Raw genomic sequence first — 24,976 nt, 5'->3', positions numbered from 1 at the left:
GTCTTTTTATCTTCCTCTTATCCTTTAGTTTTAAACTGAAGGCTCTAAGAACATTCATTTGGAAGCCCTCCAAAAACGAACAATTTCTCTTGTACACTGCTGATAAAAAAAAGGGGGGGGGGTAAACTGATAAGTTTTCTAGGGGACAAAGTGGCAGCAACAAAAGCTTTTAAAAACTGGCATGCTCTCTCCATTAGCAATTCCACTTCCAAGTATTCATCTTAAGGAAATATTAAGAACACATAAAAGATTTAGTAACACAATGTTCTTTAAAGCAGTTTATTAATGAAAAATTGGAAACAACCTAAAAATCAACAGTTTAATAAAATATGGCACATATGATGGAATACCATGCAGCCATTAAAAAAGATGTAGTGATACATTTGACACGGCAGGATAGTTGTGGTATTCGTCAAGTGAAAACAAGTTACAAAACAGTATATACAAGTTAATCCCATTAAAAAAATCTATAAATGTGCAGGAGTCTGGAAGGCTATACACCTATACACCTAAGTAACAGTTCTCCCTGGATGGTAGTATTATAGGTGGTTTTAGTCTTTTTAAATCATATTTTCATTTGTTTTCTTTTTTCACAATATATCTATGACTTGTACTATTAAGAAAACATTAACAATTCTTAAAAAAAATCTCCTTTGAAATAGGAAGAAGAGCTTAGCAGCCTGAGCACAGGGACGCACGTTAGTCTGATGCCACTTCAATGGTGTGTCAGGGTGCTTTGATGTCAAGTTGTCACAGTGCTGAGTGGAAATGGGGTGGTAGTATTTACCCTTCTTCAGACTAAGGAATCCATTCCTAGAAACCCTCCACAGCCACTAAGTACTGGCATTTCCAGCAGTATTTCCCTTAACTAAGCACAGCTTACACCGTCACACTTGCTGGTGATACAGCCCTGCAAGTTAGCTCTAGCGTAACATAGCATTGTTCTTGGTGACGGTCCAGAAGGCAGGAATTTCTCAAGTGATGTCAGATAATAGGCCTGAAGGTGAGAGGCAAGGTTTGTGTGTTCTACTGAAGTGGTTCTCTACCTTTACTGTGTGACCATCACCCAAATGGCTTGTAAAAAGATTGCTGGGTCCTACCCCCAGAGTTCCAATCAGTAGATCTTGGATAAGGCTTAGGAATTGCATTTTTCTTTTATTCGACAAATATTTATTGAGTACATACTATGTGCCAGGTCTTGTGCGGAGCTGGGAATTTAACTGATCAAAAGAATTAGTCTGTCTCAATGAGCCTACATTTTAGAGTAACAGATAAACACTAAACCAATCATAAACGTAACTATATATAATTTTGATTAGTGCTAGAACATAGTAGAGAGAATCAGAAGACAGTTTTAAAAATATTTTTTAAAATGTTACATGGAAGAACACTAGTTCTATAGCCCCTTGAAGAAAAAAAAATCAGTACAAATAAAGGTAGAAAGTACTTGAAAATATGAATTAGCATTTTGAATAATTTCCTAGGTGATGCTGATATTGCCCGTCTTGGGGTCTCACACCGAGCAGCACGGCCCTGAGGAGGCTTTCTAACTAGGACAATGTGGGAGAAAGGGCAGGTGTGCTCTTGGAACTCCCTCCTCCCTTTGAGTCTCATGAGGTAAGAGCCACTTACTCATGTGGAGAAGGGGTTGAGGCAAAGCTGGCTGTAGGTCAAATTTCAAAGCCATCTATCTATTATGGCTCCTCACTCCAGCTTGAAGTGCTACATACAAGGGCAACATATTTCAAAATGTCAGGTATTTGGGAGGTAGCGTAGAGACTTTTGAGGAATCCTGTCTACAAAGCATGGAGCTAAGCTGAGCCTCTCTCGGTAAACAAATCTGTTGCTTGTCCTGCACTCAATCACCTTCCCCAGTTTATCTGAGAAATGTCCTCCCAAGACCAGCTCCTCCATTCACATTCTATCCGTTTGTTCTGGCAGAGGGTGACAGCAGACTATGAGGATGGGCTCTAACCCACGGGTGACCCTGGCCTGTTTTCTTATTTCTCATGTTACTCGGGATGAGGCACATTCCCATTTCTAGGACCTAATCTCCTACAATACGAATTCTTTTGATTAGCAGCATAAAAGAAAATGATTTAACACCATGACCTTTTAGTTTAGATTACTTTGAGGACAAATGCAGAAACAAGCCAATCATATTTTTTTGTTTGTAAAAGAGCCTATTTCCAAGTTTATTATTTCATTCATATGTGCATCCTTCATAAGTTACTATACCTAAGCTCAGGGGAACCAGAGCTTATTTAAATAATTCTGAATTGCACCATGAATTAATAGGCTTCCCAAGCTTTTTTTCCATGCCTAAGAATTTTTATGGGCTCTTACCTGAGTAAAATTATACCTATGACTTTATAAGGCAAAACCAAACTAAAATAAACCAACCTCCCTCCCCTCAAACAAAAACAAAACAAAACAAAACAAAAAAAACTCATGAAAATAAAGAGGAATAAACAGAAGAACAAGTCCACATATTGTGGTAGATTTGTGGTAGACAAAGGCAGAAGAAGCCTTTGAACCTTAACATTATTAGGGGCTACTATACATTATTGGGTTACTATAATCAATACTCATTTAATGGAAAGCATTAGTTTCTGATAAAACATTTACACCGAGTGTGGTAAGGTTTAACCTAGATCTGAATCTGATTTAAAGAGGGTGTAAGATAGCATTGGTAAAAAGAACAGATCACATGTATCAAAGAGGTGTATCTCTGGTACAGGCATGAGTGAGGCCTAGTCTCGGCAGGTCAGGAATCTACAAGGGCTCACAAGGGGAAACTGGGATTTACAGAATGTTTCTACTATGTGCCAAGAATTTCCCTAAAAATTACCTAACATATACAAGATAACATTTGCTATATAAACCTCACAAACACCTTAAGGTGGAATAATTATCCCTATTTCACTAATAAGGAGACAGCAGTTTTATATGTTATCTGATTTGAAGCTCAAAGAGCACAGTATGTGAGGAAGACTGGATTTGAACCCAGAACCAATTCATTCCAGTATCCACACTCTTTCCCCTTTACTACTCTACTTCCTATATACCTAATTTACAGTTGGTGTTTCAAGTTGACCTGATTTTTTTGTATGATCTTTTGAAGCCTAAATCTGGTCTCACATAACATAATATAGATGGTACTCTAGACTGGCTGTAGAATTTCCTTTCTGGGGAGGGGAAAGCTTCGCTCACTTGGTTCTATAGCTAACTAACCAGCTTGAGCAGCTTTTGGGGTTAAGAGTATGGCAATTCACAGTGTGAATCAAAGCGTCTTGTGCAACTATAGAATTGAGGAGGAATTTGTCTCACAGCACCAAAATAAAAGGGTAACAACTAAAGTTTGGATTGTGAACTAAATTATCAACATGTTTACCATGTCATTAGGAACTCTTAAACATCATTTTAAAACATCCTTCTGTGTTAAGTATTCATTTTTTAAAGTACCAAAAACAATTTTCATTTTGATACATTAACATTTCCTGAAGAAATGGGCTACACCTTTGCACTTCATGTGTAAGCCAGACTGAACTACTTTTAGATGTCAGAATGAGCTACACGCTTTTGGCTCCAGGCCCGGCACATCTTTTTCCCTCTGTCTGAAACCATCTTCTCCACACCATCTCTCACTCCCCAAATCTGAATTAGGTAACTCCCAAACACAGTACCCTATATTACTTTTATCACGACACTGATTCTGTTATATGACAAACGCTCCTTTATTTTTTTGTAACCTCCACTGGCCTTTAATGGGTGCAGGGAGGACTGTGTTTTTCTTGTTTAGGATAGTATCCCAGTTGATCAGCATAGTGTCTGGCTCTCAAAAATGCTAGATGAATGAATGGGTAAGAAAGACAGAAGTCCTAACATGGAAACAATGTGCTGATTCATATCAATGGTCCAAATAGCAGCTTTCTCATGCCAAGTGTGTCACTAACCATTTATTAGTGTGTGTTTCATAACTAGAGATCCTGATCAAGATAACCTAAGTTCATTAATAAATTTTCAAAACTTTACTAGTAGGCTCAGAATAACCAAAAGTGTATTGTTTGTATATAATTTACTCTATGATGAATGTATATGCACTAATCCATATTTTTATAAAGATTTGTCCATTAGAACAAATTCTCTTTACTGTACTGCAGTACGCTCTTAATGAATCCAATTTTGATTACGCATTAAATTGTGCCAATTGAACAAACTTAAAAATATTGTTTAGTGAACTGAGCTTGTTCCAGATGTTTTAGAACCTTAACTGCAAATATACCAAAGAAATACAGTAATGCTTTTCAAAGACTAGTTAAATTTAAAAGAAACCAATCAGTAGTGTTAATAAAACAAACAACCTCCCCCACCATAACCCATTGAAATACAGTATTGAAATAATTCAATTTCTGTTGGAAAACAAGGTATACATGGTATAACTGCATTTGTTTATGGAAACATTCAAAAACATTATATTTTTCACAAAAGGGATTTATATCTTAGAGCTCATTTTAAATCGACATTTAAAAACAAATTTTAATTTTATTCTTTGGCTATTAATTGAACCTAATAAATGAGTCACTGACATCATTTCACAATAAATTTATTTTACATAAAAGAAAAAGCTTGCCATTAATGAAAAATTCAGTAGAAAACAGTTTTTCTGCTTTAAGTTGGGGCTCAAAAGTAGTGCTTATTAGTGAAACCTCAGTAGAAAGAATTTTGTAAGAAAACATTCTTAGCATGAAAGCTCTAACATAAATTCTGTAATGAAATATTTACCATGCAATTTTATTGGCAGAAAGGCTGGTTTCTGATGGCTGGTATTTTCTTTCAGTCTCTTAAGACATGAACATGGAAGATACTAACCCTGCTTTATTTAGAGTTAATTGTATATAAATACGGTGTCATGATGGACACTCTTTCCATAGTCCACCTATTTAATTGAGCAGTTCTAAGTAGGTAATTGGCACTCTGCCCTTCTGATTTCCCCTTTCCCCCATTAGCCAGTCTGAATCCATTCCAACGACACTGAACACAGTGATCACCTATAAAATAAAATATTTCCAGTTACTATGTTAAAAATAAACACACACAGGGAAACTAATAAGGTTTGTATTTAATTTGTTTAAGCTATTCACTATCAAAGGACGCCAACATTACACATTTTGTTGAAAGGTAAAGGATATTTTTAGAGGCAGTTTTAGAAATCTTCCAGTTATTTAGCAGTTAAAAGCTTTAGATATTTCTGTAATGTTCTATTTTGTTAAACAGTAGTTAAAATTCTATAAAATGCTAATATTACCATCTGAAATCTATGAAAGCATCATGATAAACTACTTCCAAATAAATAATGAACTTTGCGTTTTGTTATATTAGAAGATATGTCAATCTACGATGTAATTTTCTTTTTTACTCACCTCATCTGCCAGAAGTGATAATTCACTACTGTTTGCAGCATCATAATCATACAAAACCCTGGCCTTCCTGCTGCCACTGCACTCCTTAAGGTCAATAAGGTTGGCAGGAGAGGTCATTACTAGGCCACTTGTTGAAGTCAAGGCAGGAGAACCAGCCACATTTGATGAAGCAGATGGTATAGGTGCCACAGAAGTCTGATTGTTGTTACAATGATAATTGGATGGAAAACTGTTGAAAAGAAAATGGCTGATTAATATTAATATTTCCAAGTAACGCAAGTTCCTGAATATTACCACCTGGTGGCAGTGTTTACTTTCTACCAAAGGAAGAAAGATTTACAGATGTTAATATTTTAATGACAAAGCCTGCTGTCTAGCTTATCCCTATTGGGCCAATTATACTAGAGAAAACTCATGTGGTTTTCAAATTATAAATCCTTGAAAGTTTGTTTCAAAGCTGTTTTTACAGTTATAAACTTAGAAAAGTTTTTAAAAAATAGAATGGCTACTTTTCCCCCCCCAAAAAGTGAGTTTATCCTTAAAATACTTCCAAAAAGCTTCTATTTACATATTTTATTGGTGTTTTCCTCATTATGAATTGTTAAATACAAATATCAATGAAAACTACTTTACTCTTGTGGTAGTAGCTAATATTTAATTATTTGAGAAACATTTGAATAACTGAATTGTCTTTTTTATAAAATCGATCCAATCACATTTCCTATTTGTTGAAATCACAAATATTTATTGAATATCTACCTGTCTAGCATCACTACCACAAGCTGAAGACATAAAGATAAAATGATATCATTCCTTTATGGACATATAGGCAAGTGAGGAGATGGATATTCAAATAATATGTTATGACTGATAATTATCATAATGTAGACTCAATGAGAGAAAAGGGGAAATTTCTTAAGTTCATTTTGTCTATTTTTTAGGGGAAAATTTTTATTAGAAATTAATGAAATCGCTGTGATTGATGTGCTTATAAATAATTTACAGATAATTAGAATAATTTATTGTAAGGCTACTGTTTTTCCAATACTAACTGGAAAACAGTATAAAATTAGCTGGCCTATCATCATTCTAATCCAACCATTTCTAAGGATGAAAGTTTCCTATGAAAATTCGTATTTAAATTTTAATAAATCCATTAAGTGAAAATATAAAAGGCCTCATTTGGTAGGGTAGGTGAAAGTCATGCCTCCATAAAATACAATTTCCTTCTCTTTATGACCATTGTGACACCTGGAAATCAGTTAGCCAGCAGCAAAATTCTCATTATCCTTAACCTCTTCCCTAAACCTTCCCTATCTATGCTTGGGGTTTATCTCCCATACTCCTTTTAATCGTTGAGCCTAGAAGTGGATAGGAGTTTTATGTTCCTCATGATCATTTCTACACTTTCCCCCCATAATCAATCATACCCAATCTTTGAATTTCATGTTATTTGACTAGATACTACCCACCATCTCTTACTGCAGTTATGTACAGATGCCTCATTCCTTTCTCTTCATTTCTAGAAGATTTTAGCTTCTGGCTCACTGACACTGTATCTTAATTCTTGAGGTTTTAATACCATGTAGGTAATTCTTCTAACACTTTGGCCTCTCAGATTCTAGTGATTCTGTGTGGGAATGGGTAGTTCAGCTACCCATTCCCGCCTCATGTAGACTTCATCAATTCTAAAAACTATAATCCTTCCAATAATCATAATTTCCAACACCTCATTCTCTCACCATTTTTATTCCTGGTATTCTTACTTTTAACAAGCTTATCTGGGATCTATGGTCCTACCACAGACCTATCACCTATCATCCTACCAACACACCCTTCACGTCCATGGTTAATTATAGTCACCCCACACCCCCACATATGTCTTCACTGCCTATACCCCTTACGTCATTATACTCATTTGGTAAAAATGTCCCTATTTACCGACTTAATATCTATATAGCTACTGTGACAGGAGAAAAATACAAAACCATGTTGTCTGGTTGTACATTCAATTTATGAGAAGGAACCTCACGTGGGTCTATAATGCTGCCTGGAAATTACATTTCTTTAGTCCATTAACTTCCCCTAACTTTTATACTCAGCTGATGAATTTCTTCCTTTTTAACTGAGAGAAAAAAGGACAATTAGGCAACTTCCATGCTTTTGGTCATTTCTCCTCACTACGGATGAGCTGTCTATGCTCCTAAGGCTGGTCTCTCCACCTGTGCACAAAATCCCATCATCTTTCTTCTCTCAAGGACATCAACCCTAGCAATTCTTCCCTTTCTGTCCCACATTATATTGTCTCCATTTACTGTATCATTCTCATCAGCTTACAAACATGCTCTTATTTCTCCCATCCTAAAAAACAAAAATCTGCTAGAGCCCACTTTCTCCTCTGGCCACTGCTCTGTTTCTCTGCTCCTCCTTATACGAGAACCCCTGGAAAGACTTACCTACACTTACAGTTCCTCTCCTCCCCTTCTCTTACAATACAAACAAGCTTTTGCCCCTACTGTTCCACCAAAACTACTCCTGTCCAGGTCAGCAATGACTTCAGTGTTCTAAATCCAGTGATCCACTGTTAGTCCTATTTCACTTGACCTAGCTAGTGATCACAGTGGATCACTCCTCTGCACTTTTCTCTATCATCTTCATGTGACTTCCAGGCCACACATAGTTTACATCTTACCACACTTCTCATTACTTATCATGCTCTTAGATGGATCCTAAGCTCTCTATGTTGAAGTATGTCAAGGCTCAGTCCTTACTCCTCTACTTTTCTCTACCCTTAGTTACTCCCTTGGTGATTTCCTCCACTCTCACATATTTAAATATCCTCGACATACTGATGACTCTAATTTACATCTCTAACTCAGCCCCCAAATTCCAGACTTGCAGATCATAAAATTGGATAGCTCCACTTAGATGTTTCATGCACATTTCAAATTAACATGTCTAAATCTGGGTTTCTGATATACCAGACATGCCCTCCTACCCCAACCTCCTCCTCTTGGGGCATTCCTGATTTTAATTAACCACAAGTCCATTCTTCGAGTTGTTCAAGCCAAACACTAGCAGTAATTCTTGACTCCTCTGTCTCATATACATGAAGGCTGTCAACAAATCCTACTGGCTCTACCTTTAAAATACACGCAGGGTTTTTAAACACTTCCACCACATTTACCACAGTCACCCTGACCCAAGCCACTGTCATCTCCTAAGTGACTAAATTATTCCAATAGGTTCCAAACAGGTTTGTCAGCCTTGACCCATCTAACATATAACCCTCTAACATCCATCCAATAGAACAGCAAGAATGATCCGGTTAACGGATAAAATGAAATCATGTCACTCCTCAGCTCAAAATCTGGTTTGTCATCTCTGAGTACAGGCCGAAGTCCAAAGAGTGGCTTCCAAAGCCCCATGTGTTCCAGCTCAGTCTCCTTGATTCATCTCCAACCAAGACCTCCTGCTGATGCTTGAATATAACAGCTATGTTCCTGCTTCAGGGTTTTTGTACTTCCTATATCCTCTCCTGGAATGCCTTCTCTTAGATGCCTGCATGCTTTGCGTCGTCACACCTTTTAAGTCTCTGTCTTCTCTGACCACTGCAAACTTCTACCCCTAACGAAGGTACTTTTCTCCATAGTGTTTATCACCTTCTAATATACTATGTAATTCACATACACACTGATTCTCTACTCCCTTCTACCTCCAAACAGAATATAGGGTTCCATAAAGGCCAGGATTTGATCAGTTTTTGTTTACACTGTGTCCTTTATGCATAGAATAACACATTTTTAAAAATTAAAAGCAAATGTTTCTCTGATGGATTAAAAGGGTTCTCAGGATAAAAAGAATGAATTTCTAATTCAGGTTTTACTCCAAAATTAAGAACACATTTCCTAGCATCCTTTCCTCAGTGAACTCAGTCCTCAGCAGCAATAATTACACATTTCTGAAGATTAAAAAAAAAAAAAAAGACGACTTTTCTTTCAACATATGTGATTTTTAAAAATCTCTAACCATGGAATTTAACTTTCAAATTTACTAATATATTTAGCCACTAAGAGCTACCTATGTCAATTTTGGGAAATTGTAAAAACAAAAACAAAACAAAACAAAAAAATCAACCAACGAACCAAACAAAAAACCCTGAAAGGATGAAAGGACATTTTTCACCTTCTAAGAACTTTTACTGACACATTTAAAAAACTACAGACTTCCTGCCACTGTATCTTGATATGCTAAAACCTCCCAATTATTTAAAAGTAAAATATATTTACTAATCTTGTGATTAGTGCTACTTTCCCATCTGTAAAATGTGGATAATAGTATCTACCTCACTGGAGTGACATTATAACAACATTATCGCAGATGAGGTGTCTAGCAGAGTAGCTGGGACACTGAAGTCCTTCCTAAGTGATGCTGTTGTTCGGTTACTACCACCACCAACACTGCTAATTACCGCCATTGACACATTTACTGTCACATTTACTACCCTCAGAAACCGCTCCTCCATGGCCTAGTGAGCATCTGGGTGATTTTCAGGTTCTGCATTTGAAAGTTTCTATAAATGGTCTTAAAAAGCATAACCTGCAACCAATGAAAGGTCTAAAACTCCCCCACTCTCTATCATTGGTCGTTACCAGTAACAGAATTCTCTGAGGGCAGAGGGACAACCTGGACTTTCTTCCCTAGAATAACAGCAAAAGATTCACTCTGTAACGTTTGAGTTTATCCTAAAGTGCCGCAGTAACTAGATTTTGTTTGAATGACTGAGTTCCAAGCATCTGTGTGGCTGTAAGCAGAATACAAGTATGAACAGTAACCACAGCAATCCCTTTGTTACACTCCCAAAGTATTAGAGCAAACTGAAAAGGAAGTACTAAGGCTTCGTGGGCTTAAAATAGTTGTAATGATGTGGGGATAAAGTGGTGTTCTGCTTTCAGATATTAACACCACTAACAAAGCTTCAAGAAGTGTAAATAAATCCTTCTGTAAATCCTACTAGAATAACTAATGGTATTAGGTTAGAACTCACTTTTAAGATCTAAAATTGGTTTTGTGAATATGCTTTATTTTGTTGTAGGTCGACTTTTGAATGATTAATATGCAGAAAGCAACACCAAAGTGGTGAGTTGGGTTTTTTTTTGCCTTCTTCCTTGAAATAACTTCTCTTGATAGTCCTGCATAAAATATTACACATCATCCCCCCTGCTTTAATAGTTTCTCTCTATATAAATTGCAAACTCCTTACCTTTACTTAAAGGGCATTCACAACATGATCCTGCCTCATCTACCTTCCAGCCTCATCTACCATCCCATTCTTAACTTGAACATTATGCTTCAATCAGAATGAACTACTGTCACTTCCCTGAACTTGCCACACTCTTTCCTTTGGCCCTTTTTTATACATGTTCTTCCTATGCATGGAATATTCATCCCTGCCCCGTTCTTCATCCAGATTATTCCTACTAAAATCATCTGTGAACCTTCGCTAGACCCACCTGAGTCACAGTTAGATGTCCCTCACAGTAACCTATACTTTTACCTTACCACTCACCACATGTCCTGTCCACCTGTATTCTGTATTTCTACTTGGACTAAAGTGTGAGCGCAGAGACCAGGTTTGTCCTATACATCATTTTATTTCCAATGTCACTTTACAACATAAGCTCATAGGGATAAGCAATTCTGACTGTTCTATTTGTTGATATAATCTTAGAGTATAGAACAGTTAAATAATATTTGAATTTTAAATATTGAATGAACACTTGGCAGATGTTCAATAAATTATTTGAATGAATGATTGAGCTATATGATTTTTCTATCATTTTGCATTAAAGTATATGACCACAATCAAAATAATAACACTAATGGGTTTGAAGTCTTACAGAATATTCTAAAACCCTTTTTTAAAAACAGTGAACAAGTGAGTAGTGAATAAGTATAAATTAGTTTATCTCTAAGGGCAACTAAGTGTCAATGTAACTATATCTTCCTCAACTAACTGCAAAGGTATTCAATAGAAAAGTGAACTTCAAACATTTTTAAAGCTTTCTTTATACAGCACTAAAAAGGTATTCATTTAAATTATCTTCTCATCCTGTTAACATTCTTCTGTGCCAGAAGAGCTCAAAATGTTGTAACCTCAGAAGTCTGATAATTACTTTCCTTAAAAAAAAAAAAAAAAAAAAAAAAAAAATCCGATTTTAAGCAAGCTAATAAAAGCCTTTAATTCTTCTAGTCTTCACCTCTATTATTAGTTCATATGCAAAAATCTGAATTTCTTCTCTTATCAGAATTTCATGTCTGAAAGGAAATTACCACCTTCCCAGTTGTTTCTGAAGGTCTAACATGTACTGGTAACATTGTGCATAGTAAGTCATCTGGGCTTCTACAAAGTCATTCAGACAGCGGAGATGATGGGCCTGTAAAGGAAAGTTATAGTCACTTCTTAGCTTTATAATCTACTTAAAGTGGCAAATGCTAAGTAAGGGGAGACAGAATACAACACTATACTCAGGGAGAATCACTAGTATCTAACATTTTACTACAAAACTTATTAAAATTGACTTTGGTTTAATGGTGTAATAAATTGTTTAGCCAACAAAAACCAACAACTATGATGATGGTGGGATAACTAGGTGATGAGGGATAAACAAAAATTTTAAATATTTCTTCATATATTTCAGAAAGTCCCACAATTTAAGTTTCCCTGATAAATGACTGAAAAGAAAGTTCATTTTTTCATCTCCAAATTGCCTTAGGACTATCAAAGTCTTTTGTTCCAAATGAATTTCCAATGAAAGCACGAACACTCACGTGTGTACTGCTGATTCCCTCTAGTAGAAGTCTGGTAATTTCTGCCTGACGATCAAATTCACTTTGAGTTATTCTTAATTCCTGTTCAGACTTAAATTGGAACACAGTTTTAGAATCTCATTAAGACGACTTAGTCCATTTTATGTACATTCATGAAGACCATTAAAAAAAAAATCTCCCAAACAAACTGCAAATGCTAATCTAGCAATTCCCTGATTCTGCTTTGTATCTAACCTGGTCCCTGGTTTCTAGATCTTAGTTTTCCTATATTACTCAACCTAGATAGAACCGATTCCTACCAGTACTTGAGTCAAAAGAATTTATCAATACCAAATTTTAATGACATACACATAAAAACCTAGAAAAACTTTTATGGGACAGTCAATATATTTCCAAGTATCAATTTTGTTAAACTTTAACATTTTACATGTCTTAAAATTACCAATTTATATGTATAAAATATTTCAAAAAATTCTTAATTATTATCATACTTTGCTTTGAAGTTAAAGATAGCCTTTAATCTCAAATAAAACACTTCAGAATGAAACCATAGAATTTTAACCTTTTGTGTTTAGTTACCAATCATATACTTGTTTTCAGGTATATGGTTCTTAGGTACCTTCAAAGTACTCTTTGCCCTCTGTGTCTTTCTTTTTAGTTTTTCTTTCCAAACTTTGCATAAAATATGCTTTAAGCAGAAATATTATCTATAACACATGCTGGGGTTTTTCTGCAAGTTATGGATGACATTTAATCAGTGGTATGCTGGTAAATCAGCTCTCCAGGAAAAAAAAAAAAGGCATTAATGTGTTGATTTTCATGGTATAAATACTTCTACCATAGTTGATTTCAAGTTACCAAAGTGAAGACCTTGGAGCTGGAAAGCAGTGTGTATAATAGCACACCATTACTAGCTTCAATCGTCAGATACAGGTTTAATGCTGGGGCAAAACAGTTCACTAAAAGTCAACATGATCTAAAAATAGTAAATACCTTTAAAGAGTTGGTTAGTAGTAAGTGAGGAGGAGAAAATAAAATCTGATAGCTCACTCAAAATAACTTTCTCTCTCATTGGGAATCATCATTGGTAATAATGTTATTATAATAATAATTTCTACTACCTCTCCAGAAGAAACTGTTTTCCCCCAGCCAAATAATTACAATAGTTCTGAGACTGTAGTATAAAAACAAGGTCTGAACTTTTTCCTTTCACACCCCACCTCCCTCTTCTTTGCCCTGACAATAGTTAACCTAGAGAACTAGTTAACAAGGAGGTAGCAGCAAAATAGATAATCAGTTGTTATATTCTCATCTCACTGGCAACAGACCTGGCAGATAGGACTGAGAATTGATTACTAGATTGGATTTATGGAAATAAACTTGAATTACTCAATAATTTGAGTTAAAATTAAATTTACTTCACTGAAACCAGAATACACGGTGCTTTTATAACAGGACTGAAGTAAGCTTCATCTGGAAGCTAGTATGGAATGGAAAAAAACCCCAGGAGAAGCAAAGAATCAATGTTCTTCTTAAGGAAAATGTTAAGGAAAACCAATCACTTCAGTGTTACATCAGCACTATTTACTGTTCTGCTTGGTTGAATACAAAAAGGTTGTGGTTAATAGAAGTAACCATAGCAAATCAAAAATAAATGAACTTCAGAAGTAAACGAGGCTAGTTTCATGTAGATCTTTGATTGTACAAGCACAACTTGATTTAAAAACCTTTAGTAGAAATGGCAGAAAAGCCTACTTAAATAGCAATATTTTTGTACAAGGTATAAGCAAGTAAGCTAGGCAGCAAATTAATAGTGACCCAGAAACTTGAGTCTGAAGTGGAAATAATGTTTTAAAGCTAAAACATTGAATAAAAAAAAATAAAGTGACCTTATTAAGGATAAGAGATCAGTCTTCAATGTTTGAGCAAAATTATTTGTGAAGAAAGGCACCATGTAACAAAGCCTAGAAGTCATTCTGTAAAATATAGATTTTATATTTAGAAAAGGCAAATGACAGGAAGGAAACAAATCTCATGTTTGAACAACTTTCAGTATATGACTTGGGTGGTTGCAAACAGTTTAAAGTCCCAAAACATTTCTACTCTGACACATAATAATTAATCTGAGAGGCTAAGGTTAACTGAAATCAGGTTCAGTATAATCAATTTACTTAGGAAGAAAACGACCCATTATTAGATAGGTAAAAAGGGTTTAAAGAAAGGCAATAAATTTAAAGGGTTTTAATCTGTCCTCCAGAAGATCTCATTCCCGGACTTAATTTTACAATTAAGATGCTTAGAATTACTGTTACTGGGCTAAATGACCTACAGTATGTATGATAGCATAACTTGGATTAGGAAAGCAAGAAGAGTTCTTTTAGGATGTAACTTGGAAAAAGGTCAAGAATTTGTTGCTTTGTGATATCAGGACTGGGTAACTATAAGCTAGAAATTTAGATCATGCATTTGCTATGACAAACTTAAATCAATGTTATTTTTTCTATGGGCTTAAATCTTAAAATATTCCAGGAATAAGAAGTTTTAAAATTAAACATTTTTTAAGTATAAAAATAACAGAACAATTATAGAAGAAAACTCCTCAAATCCATTTTGATATATTTTCTTAAGTTTTTCTCATACATAAATAATGTAAATACTTGTTTCATGAGTTTCTTCCTATTATATCAAATATTTCCCAAACTTGAAGAGACTGCAGAATCAAATCAGAAATTTTGTGATGTACCTGCATGCTAACCAAAGTAGAAGAGACCCTGGTTTTCTTGTTTAACCTATATTCTCTTTTAGGTTACTCTGCCACCTTTTCATGCTAGAGGTTCAGGAAGAAATCAGAAGCCAGAGTGGAACCATAATTAGGTTGATGAATGGATTCCACAAAGGGGCATGAGCGCATAAGTCAAGAATTTCACATTGGTATTCCAAGTCATAGAGTCAATAGCTCTATAACCTACACATGAAATAGTCAGCAATCCTACAAAGTCAGAAAATGAAAAGTTAAAGTTTGTAAAACTATTAAAACCCAGGGGCCATAAACACCTCACTGTCCTTGTCTGGAGGTCAGGGTTTGGTAGGCCCGAACATAAAAAGGAAGTGAAAAATGCTTCTGAAGACCTCAAGTAGGATTTGAAACAAATCGGCGCTGAAGTCGTCATTTTATTTACTAAATTCTTGCTTAATTATTTGATTTCCCAGCCCAGAAAGATTAGAAATGGCAACACAGGCAGAGGGACTGCTAGTAGCAGGCATATGGACAGCTTCTAAAAGGGACAGTCTAACACTGAGGGAGAAGACAACATACTTTAAAAACAAACAACAGAGCCAATTGTTATACAGTATAATAATGGATATTCATAATAAAGATCCTAACTGTAAGTAAAATTAAATATATGCTATCCTGTATTTAATGCAGTAAAATACTTTTTTTACAAATATTTTCAACTAAAGTGAGAAAAACTAGCTTTGGTGCTGGAGAGAACAAGCTTCAGTGACCTAGAAAATTCATTTGTGTGACATATGATACATTCAATTCTCTGAAGATAAAGAACATGGTATTAACTATATTTTACATAGTTGTCATATGAATAAACCAAGTCTTCTGACAAGGCATTGTAAAGATTACCACTTAATATAAAAGGTATCGAGTGCATGCAAACCACATCTCTGCAGCTTTGTTCTACTGCTCTGTGGAGTTACTACTAGCCAAATGGACCTGAGCTTTCCGTAATCAGTCAGATTTCAATAAGCTATAGTAACACAGACTGTGACTAGCCCCATGGTTATTGCCCGATAGTTACTGAATGAATGACAAATTCTTGTTTCATAATTCTGTAGTTTAATAATTTACTTACTTTTGTCACTTCCTCTGCCCAAATCTAGCCAGCATTAAAAATTAGAGAAAAATACAGAGCATGAAAGAAAGTTGGAATTTAACATTTTCTATAACTTAGTACAGAAAAATGTAAATAATTTAATTCAAATGGCACACTCCTTTTCCAGAATTACACTAACAGATTAAATAGTGGTAACTAAATTAGTGCAGCTGAATATACTGTAAAAGTATGCCTTAATATGTATCAATACTATCAATTTTTGAATCTTTTACTAATTCTATAAATTAATAAGAACAACAGTTTTCTAAAATTGGGAATATTTAACCTCTCTTAGTTCTAGTTTCCTTATCTGTAAAATGAGAGGTTTGAACTAAATTATTTCTAATTCCTTCTTAGGTCTAAAATTCTAGAATTTTAGGAAATTAAAACAAAACAAGGATAAATGGATACTGAACACTGATATAGCCATCTGGAGGGGGCACAATAAACCAGAGCTATAATGAATTTAAAATTACCCGAATTAAATGCATGTTACTTTAAGTAGATGACAACAGTAGTAAAATAAATGCCTAATAAATGAAAACAGTCTTGCTAATTGTTTAGGATATTTTTACCTAAAAGAAAACCTATAATTTATGTGCTAAATTATCAATGATTGAAATGAGTCTCACACTTTTTATTTACCTACAAATAGCACAATGGAAATAAATGGATGCATTCTCTTGCTATCTAAAGAAAGCCCTAAGTTAGCCAGGGCTTCATAGATTTTTTTTTCCCCTCCCCTGCTTGTAGTTCAATGCTAATGGAATAAAAGCAATCAACTGTCAATTTATTATTAACTGTACTGCAGGTTCCATGCCATTTCTATAGGAAGTAATGTAGCTAGGAGTATAATAGTAAACACTCCATAAATCTTTATTGGCTAACAGAAGTTTTTGGGCTATGTTCAGAAATTACAAACTTCTATTTTGTTAAAAAATTAAAAATTCCCAACATCTTGAAAACTTTCTCAAGCTCAATACACACATTGGGTACTATGTAACAATTCTCACTGTCGATTCTTGTCCAAGGCTATCACTATCCTACAACTTTCTTAAGTACATTAACACTGTACAGGGAATATAATATGCCTTTCCAGTACTGAAATGCCTGAACTACTGGGGTTTATCTTGGCCTGGAATTGCAGAAGAAATTACAGTGGTACCTCGGTTTTCGAACGTCTCTCGTGACAAACATTTTGGTTTATGAACGCTGTAAATTTTATGGATCTATGGTATCATTAGGTAGTAAAATTCACTCTAAATTTTCAGTTTAAGGGTTGATTTGAAAGGTCTGGAACAGATTAATCCATTTTGCATTACTTTCTTGGGGAAACCGCACCTCGGTTTTCGAATGTTTCAGAATTCGAACGATCTTCTGGAATGGATTACGTTCAGAAACCAAGGTACCACTGTAATTCTATATTGAGTTTGGGTGAAAATTAAGGAAACAAAGGTACCAAGAAGCAAAGTAAATTTGTGTACCTTATAGCTTTCTATAAGTTGTTAATTTCGTTAATTTTCTTCACCAACAGTGAAAATACCAAGTTCCAGCTAAATTAACATCTTTTATTGGACATGAAAAGCACAATCTATTTATGTATAAATTCAGATTCTAAAATCTGGATTTGGTTTAGCTAATATATTTGGCAATTAGAACCACAATTTCTTTTCTTTAAGTTCTAATATTACTTCAGCTAGTATTCCCTATATTTTTTGTTAGACTAATGAATTCATGGCTTCAAATATTTTAGATATTTACATGCAGATAATAGCAAGAGAATGCACTTTATTTATGATGTAGAAAACACAGTAGGCCAACAAACCTTCAGCCATTTTACATGCAGGAAGTTGAGCATGTGAGAGAAATTTACCATAATGTTATCTCCTTCAAGGCGAGCTGAATTTAGTTGCTTAAGTACATAAGTAAGAGACAAAGAACATATTATACCAATGAACACAGTGAAACAAGTTACTTCTGCACAATAAAGAACACACAAACAGGTAGAAAACAAGTGATAAAATGATTTTCTACTCTCAAAAAAAAAACCACACAAGTATATTGTTCTATGGGATTTTCAAAGACAAAAAATATGGTTGATGCTTGATTTTAAATTAGAATCATTTAGGGGAAATGCATCACTTTAAAAACTGCCACTAATACCTATAATTTTTTATTAATTTCCACCTATAAAGCCCTTCTGCCTACCCACAGCTTTCCTATTCAAAGATAATTTCTATTTTATGAATGTATGATGCCTTCATCCATGTTCTCTTTCAATCAGCCTCAGCCTGGTCTTGGCATACTCTGAAGAAATATGAAAGGTATTTTTAATAAACTTTATATTCTAATACGTGTACCTTAAAGTTAAGGTTACATGATGGTGTTACAAATTCACTCATTTTATAAAGACCTGAGAGTGCTATGGAAATGCTTAAATGGGCAGAGGGACATACTAGCTATATTATGTTGAAGATGTATCTTCCATCATTTTTTGATACCCAAAAGTGCCAGAGGCCTAACCTCCAAATATCAGAGTGCTCTGAAGCCAGATGATTTGTTTCTTTCCATTAACAAAACTCTAAAATAACTTTTTAAGTTCATATAAGACTAAGATTAGGTTAATAAATGTCAGTGCCTTAAAATTTAAATGTAGAAGTTATATTTGTCTTTGCTTCTCTGACATAAGTTTTACACTATTTTCAAAACTATATTTTATTTTTGTTCATTGTGAAACATTCAAGTAGATTTTCTCTTTTCTACTTAATTGGTATAGTTGAGAAATAGCTTTGCTGTAGCTTTACCATTCTTCATTAGTTAGGAACCACTAGTGACTAATGCTAACTAATAAAACACGTTAGTAAAGTAGCATTATTGGAGACAAGCAGAAATATTTTACTGATAGGGCTAAATCTCAAAAAATTCAATCTACTATATAAGAGTGTGAACCAAGGACAGCAGAGATTTTGCATTATTTGTCTATGAACTCCTCAGCAAAGCACCTGTACAAAATTAGAATTCAGTAAATACAGAATTTTAAAAGAGGTCACAAGAAACCAGTAAATGAATTAAAAAAAAAAAAAAAAAAAAAGGGACGCTATGCTCAGGTCCCAAACCTTACTTGCAGAGGAATAACTAGTCACAAAAAAACAAAACAAAACAAAACAAACCCTCCACGGAAATTTATAAATAAGTGAAATCAAAGAAAGTCTGAGGTTAGAGTAACCTCTTCAGCTGCCAACTAGAAACCAGGAAATGTGTCAAAGAAGAAAAAAAAAAAAAGCAATCCTAACTCTCAGTGGTTTCTATTTTTCTGTATTCTTAAGGAAATGGAAGAGAAATACAGAAAAATATTCACAAAATACAGGCATGCCTCAAAGCTTTAAGTAATAACAATCTAAAAAGGATCTTTCCTTTCTGAAGTATTTCAGACTTACTACTATAAAGTTTGAAGAAAAACGAGTTGGTTATCTAGGAGGAAAGAACACAACTAAAATCAGGAAATGTAAATTTTTGTCTAGACTGATATTTTTAATATTTGACTACTGTCAAATTTAGTTTTATGCAATATGCAAATCCTAGAAAAGTTGTGTATAAATGAGATTGTTGAATAAAGTCATTTGTATAATCTTTCATTTTTATTTTAAATGTAAATTCTCATGGAAAAATTTAGTCCTGAAAAATACAGAGCACAGAAAAATTGTCGAGATCTTCTCTGGATATATCAAAAGGCAACATCTCTCAAAATTTGTCTATTGTAATTAGTTCTTATATATATTAATAGCAGTGGTAAAACAATTTAGAATAATCAAAGGACCTCGCATACTGTTAAATCTATGAGATTTTTGGCACTTTTCCAGGTGAAAAAGTAGACTATCATTATCCTATAATAGTGTTGTTAAAGAAAGTTAAAGTGATACTTGACAACCATGTTCTTTCTTTCTTTTTTTTAGGTAAACCATTTTGTTTGTATTTATTTATTTATTTATTATTAGTTTCATGTGTACAAAACACTGTCAACCATATTCTTAATCCATAATCATCACTGGACACATGTAGGCATTTTGAATAAAGAGATTCTGTCATAGTTCAAACATTTATTTCCAAATGTTTCTTATTTATCTTAACATTCTTTCCTAATTATGAAATTAGTATCTTAAAAAACAATTTATATTTTACTATATAAATTTATTATTAGCAACTAGAAACGAATATCCTGAATCTCTTGCCATTGTTCAATTTTGAAGTTCTGATTCTGCAAAAAGTCTATGACCATACCACCCTGAACGCGCCCAATCTTGTCTGATTCTGCAAAAAGCCTGTTTAAAGAAGTTAGCTGTTCTTGACAATGATGTCATGATGTATTTTGAGGTGAAATAGACAGTGAGTTTGCAATTAATCTCTTGTCAAAGATAGCTTTTCTCCTGTAGAAGCTAATACAGAATCTCCAAAAGGGGAACCATCTAGAAGAAAATAATTTATTTTGCTCATATAAGGTATTGGGGTAATCGCATAAGACATCACTGTCCAACACCAACTTACCACTTTTGAATTTTATTCAAAACCAAGTTTCAACCCTTTCTTTCCCCAAACAAGAGAACCACAACAGACTTCTACCAACATGGTGCTAATATGCTCCTTTAAGGCAATGATTCTTAATGGTGGTAGTGGCAGTGAGTTGGGAACAGTCAAGGCAGTAGGAATGTCATGCCTCTGAACAAAACGCATCTCTTAGCTCAAATTAAGAATTAGCTTATTAGCTTCCTCTAATAAATTCAGACTTGTTTATATGTGATTAATCTCTGCAAACTTTGGAATGGAGATATAAACAGTGTAAATATTAGATTAAATAAGAAGCTTATAAATTAAACCTTTTAAGAGTTTTATATATGTGTATATATATAAAATCACTGAATAACTATATTTAATATATACCCACTCAGTTTTAAAGGCTCTTCTGAGGTTGATTTTATGAAAAATATACTACAACTTACTTATCCACCTGTCAGTCCCTGCTGCCACTGTTTGAATGTTTTGGAACTATTCCTGGTGACAACTCCTTTAGTCACTTTGGGTCACATGTAGAAAGGGAGTCAGTCACATCTAATTTTTAAGCCACAAACAGCATTCTCAAACTTATTCACTCATCTTAACTATTTGTTTTTATATTTCAAATATAATAAACCTAACTCCAAAAGATGTATTTGCCATTACCACTGAGGAAATTTAAAGATGACATAGCTTGAGAAGCTCTTATAATTTTGTTTTTTAGCTACAGGTGTATTATCTAAAATAAGGATGTTGCCTCTTAATATGACTATTTTGCACTGATCTGGATGTATTAAGTTCTGATAAGTTTAAAAATACAAAAACAATACTCTAACATCATATTCTAGTCTTAATGACAGACTGTAGCTTGCATGTATCTGAGTAAAATATTTTACAAGTCTAAATGTTATTAACCTAAAATATTTTTCTATTAAAAAACACTACTTACTGAAGCTCTAGTTTCTGCAGCTTTTGCCTTTTTTAGTCTGGTTTTTGCAGCATCCAAATCCAGTCTCTTATTTTGTAATAGTTTCCTTTCTTTCTGTAAGTTTAGGAAAGAAAAACATAAAGGCTGATGATGTTAAAATCCAGTAAGAACATACACATTTAAAGTATTATTTTCCATTAAATACATCAATCATCTGATAAACAAAGATCTATAATTACAAAATTGGCTATAAATTGACCATTCAGTTATCTGATTCCCCTTTCTTACTGTTTTCAATTTTAAAATTATTGAGACATTCTGAATATCTAGGAAAGATGGCAGGCGATGGTACAAACAAAGGAATACTAGTTTCAATGTTGTGATTTTGCACCACAGGGAACATTTGGAAGTATCTTCTTGGTTGTCACAACTGAGGAGGAATGATACTAGCACTCACTGGGTAGAAGCCAGGGATGCTGCTAAACATCCTACAGTGCAGTACAGCTCCCACAACAGAATTACTCGGCCCCAAATGTCAGTAGCGCCCAGGTTTGAGAAACTTTTTCTAACTGTTACAGTTTACCTAGAAAGTGCCTATGATGGAGGAGGTATGGACCTAGGGAAAAGCTCGTTGATACCCTATGTGATGTTACGTGCCAGAGCACTGAAAGCAACTATACTACTCCAAAATGGAATTTCAAATTTATAGAACAAATAACAAATAAACATTAGTATGTTATCTTAGAATTCCTCGTGGGAACTTCAAGCTTCTAAGATCATAAGAATTAAGTTTGCTTTATTAATCCTTAGATAGATTTCATCCTACTGACAATCTAATACCTTTTAAATCGTATTTCAACTTGGTGGTTTTCCCTTTGTCTCAGGCCAAATATTTTTCACCCAGAGACAAATTCATTGTAAACATATTTTCTATCATATTTTATAAGAAATCTGCAAATTATGAGTTTGAAGTAGTATTTAAAAACAAAAGCAGTTTTGCAATAATTGTGGGGAAAAAATCCACCTACATCTCCACTCTTCATCACCTAAAAAACAAATTAAACTAAAAAATAACAGACTAATAGATTAGGTTTGGGAAAGTGATAATATTTATTTCTTATACTTTAGCAATAAAGCATAGCTGTGTGAAAAGAAGACAATGGACTTTTAGGGATGCAAAAAGACAAGACGTCTAATAGCCAGAAATACAGCTTCTAATAATTAGGTTTCTGGATCCCAGTTTAAATGAATAGTTACATGACTACACTGTCTTGATATTTTGTGCCATATTTTTATAATCATTCCAGGAAACTTTCTATAGATTTTAGTGCTGATAATAAACAAAAATGGATACAAGGGTATCTCAGTAACATTGTAGGGACACAAAAATGGAGTCTGTATCATCAACAGTCCTTTATTTTGGTTAGCTTTGTGTTCTGCTGAATAAACACTTAGCTCAATTTTTAAAATTTTCTAATCTGCTACATCTACAGTCATGAAGAGGGCAAATGAGAAACTGTTATATCTAAATATTTTACTTTAAAAAAAAAGGAAACACTTTTCAACTCACAGCAATTGTTTTGTAGTCTCCTTCTATAAAGTTTCTTAAAGGAGTGAGAAAATTTAAGGCTGATGTTTGAATTAGCTCTCTGTCTGCGGTTCCAATTCGTTTTTGTGTTTCTCCACATTTAATAAGAGCATTACCTGCAAAGGAAAAAAGTTTCTTTTTACCATTGTCTGGTAGTGTCAGAAAATAGAATCATGTTAAGATAAATCAGCAACTTAATCTACTTTAAAGTTAGTTGTCACTTGTTCACATAAGTAAAAATAAAAAAGAATTAACTGTAGTTACGGTAGTTTTATTTTAAAAATAAATTTAAGATTATAAATATCTAAATAAAAATGACAAAGATGAACTCCTTATCGTTAATTGTACTAATTCTACCAATGGGACAAATAAGGATGGATACACTTAAAAGTATTTATGGTCACAGTTCAAATAGTGTAGATATGCTTATAAAAGTATAATGCTTAAAATATTTTAATAAACAGATCAAGTCAAAATTTGTCTTCTGTTTCTATATTTATGCACTTATCTCAAGTTTCTATAAATAATAGTATATATTTGTTATTTTAAGTTAAAAATAAACCAGGACACGTACTGTGGAATATAGAGTGAAAGAAAAGGAACCACAAAGAAAAGGAACTAATAAGCTTTAGTTCTGTGGATTTTAATGCCTTCTTGTTAGGATGAGATTAGATGTGATTGGTAAGGAACGTAATAGTAGAACATAGTAGTTAGCTCAATTTCTGGATACAGATCTGCATTTGAATTATTAGCTGTGTGATTATGGATGAATTATGCAATCTCTCAAGATTCAGCTTCTTTAAAATGGAGATAACAAAATTTACATTTTAAGTAGATATAAGTGAGGATTTACTGAAATAATACTTATATTGTATAGTGCTTAGCCCCACTGCCTGGAATAATTTCAGCTATTATCAATTACTAATAAATAGACTCACAAAGCCCAATTCTAATAATCAGGGTACATTGTATGGAAATATTAGAGATGCAAACAGATTAAGTGGATGAAAAAAGGAAAAAATTCAGAAGCCTTTCAGATGTTCATGCTCCACCAGGCTTTCAGTCCGGTGAAGCAAAGGGCTGGGTCTCCTTCATGTACTTTACGACTCCAGCATCTAACTGTGTCTGGCACAAGCCAGCAAAAAAAAAAAATTTAGAAAAAAATCTGTTTAATGTGTCAAGTTTTTCTAAAAGTAATAGTTAAAATTTAGAAATAAAACTAGAGAAATTTTAAGCGTTTTCCAACTTCTGAAACAATTATATTTTGAAGAACACAATGTAAAAGTTTCAAAGTTGTATATCTAAAAGCCAGTCAATGGATTAACAGCATTCATTACACAATATTTAGGTTATTTTCTTCTGACATAAAGAGAACTACTAAAGTTTAAGTTCATTCTGTCTCAGAATTTGAGCTGTTTCATAATTCAGGACTTTGTGTAAAAAATAATTTAATTTACCAACTATTTCATATCCAAATAAGGATCAATTTCTTGCAGAAGTCTTAAGAAAATTATTAGACATGAACAATAGGAAATGAAGCTATAGAAATCTTAAATAGTCTTATGTTCTGAGAAAATTAGATTTGAAGGATAATGATATATAACGAACTTCAGTTATACATTAAAAAAGTCAATATAGCAACTAACAAAGCTGGCGTAACTGTAAGATATGATTATAAAAAATTAAATTATATGAAGAAAATAGAAATGTGACCCAAACCTCCAGAGATAACCATTGTGAACATTTTTGTGGTACTGACATTATTGTGTAA

General features: G+C 33.7%; 1 protein-coding gene across 6 annotated transcripts in view; it reads right to left on the bottom strand.

Moving 5' to 3' along the window:
- Window positions 1–263: 263 nt before the first annotated feature.
- The window catches only part of SH3GLB1 (SH3 domain containing GRB2 like, endophilin B1), a 38,524-nt gene continuing 13,811 nt past the window's right edge, over window positions 264–24,976 (bottom strand). Inside the window, exons 4-11 of one of the 6 annotated variants that reach the window (XM_019751756.3) lie at window positions 23,188–23,321; window positions 21,639–21,731; window positions 17,967–18,053; window positions 16,121–16,144; window positions 12,255–12,344; window positions 11,757–11,860; window positions 5,424–5,652; window positions 264–5,051 (exon numbers count right to left, since the gene is read on the bottom strand). In XM_019751756.3, the coding sequence (XP_019607315.2) occupies window positions 4,944–5,051; window positions 5,424–5,652; window positions 11,757–11,860; window positions 12,255–12,344; window positions 16,121–16,144; window positions 17,967–18,053; window positions 21,639–21,731; window positions 23,188–23,321 (869 nt within the window). In that variant the 3' untranslated portion in view covers window positions 264–4,943. The remainder of the gene's footprint in view (window positions 5,052–5,423; window positions 5,653–11,756; window positions 11,861–12,254; window positions 12,345–16,120; window positions 16,145–17,966; window positions 18,054–21,638; window positions 21,732–23,187; window positions 23,322–24,976) is intronic. The other 5 variants (XM_019751758.3, XM_019751757.3, XM_019751760.3 and 2 more) reach the window with 5 other exon arrangements.

Source organism: Rhinolophus sinicus, chromosome 14 (assembly GCF_057876585.1).
Source record: "Rhinolophus sinicus isolate RSI-liver-muscle chromosome 14, RSI-T2T, whole genome shotgun sequence".
Taxonomy (NCBI): Eukaryota; Metazoa; Chordata; class Mammalia; order Chiroptera; family Rhinolophidae; genus Rhinolophus; species Rhinolophus sinicus.
Note: the sequence above shows the minus strand (reverse complement) of the source record. Positions and strands in the feature narration are given on the sequence as shown.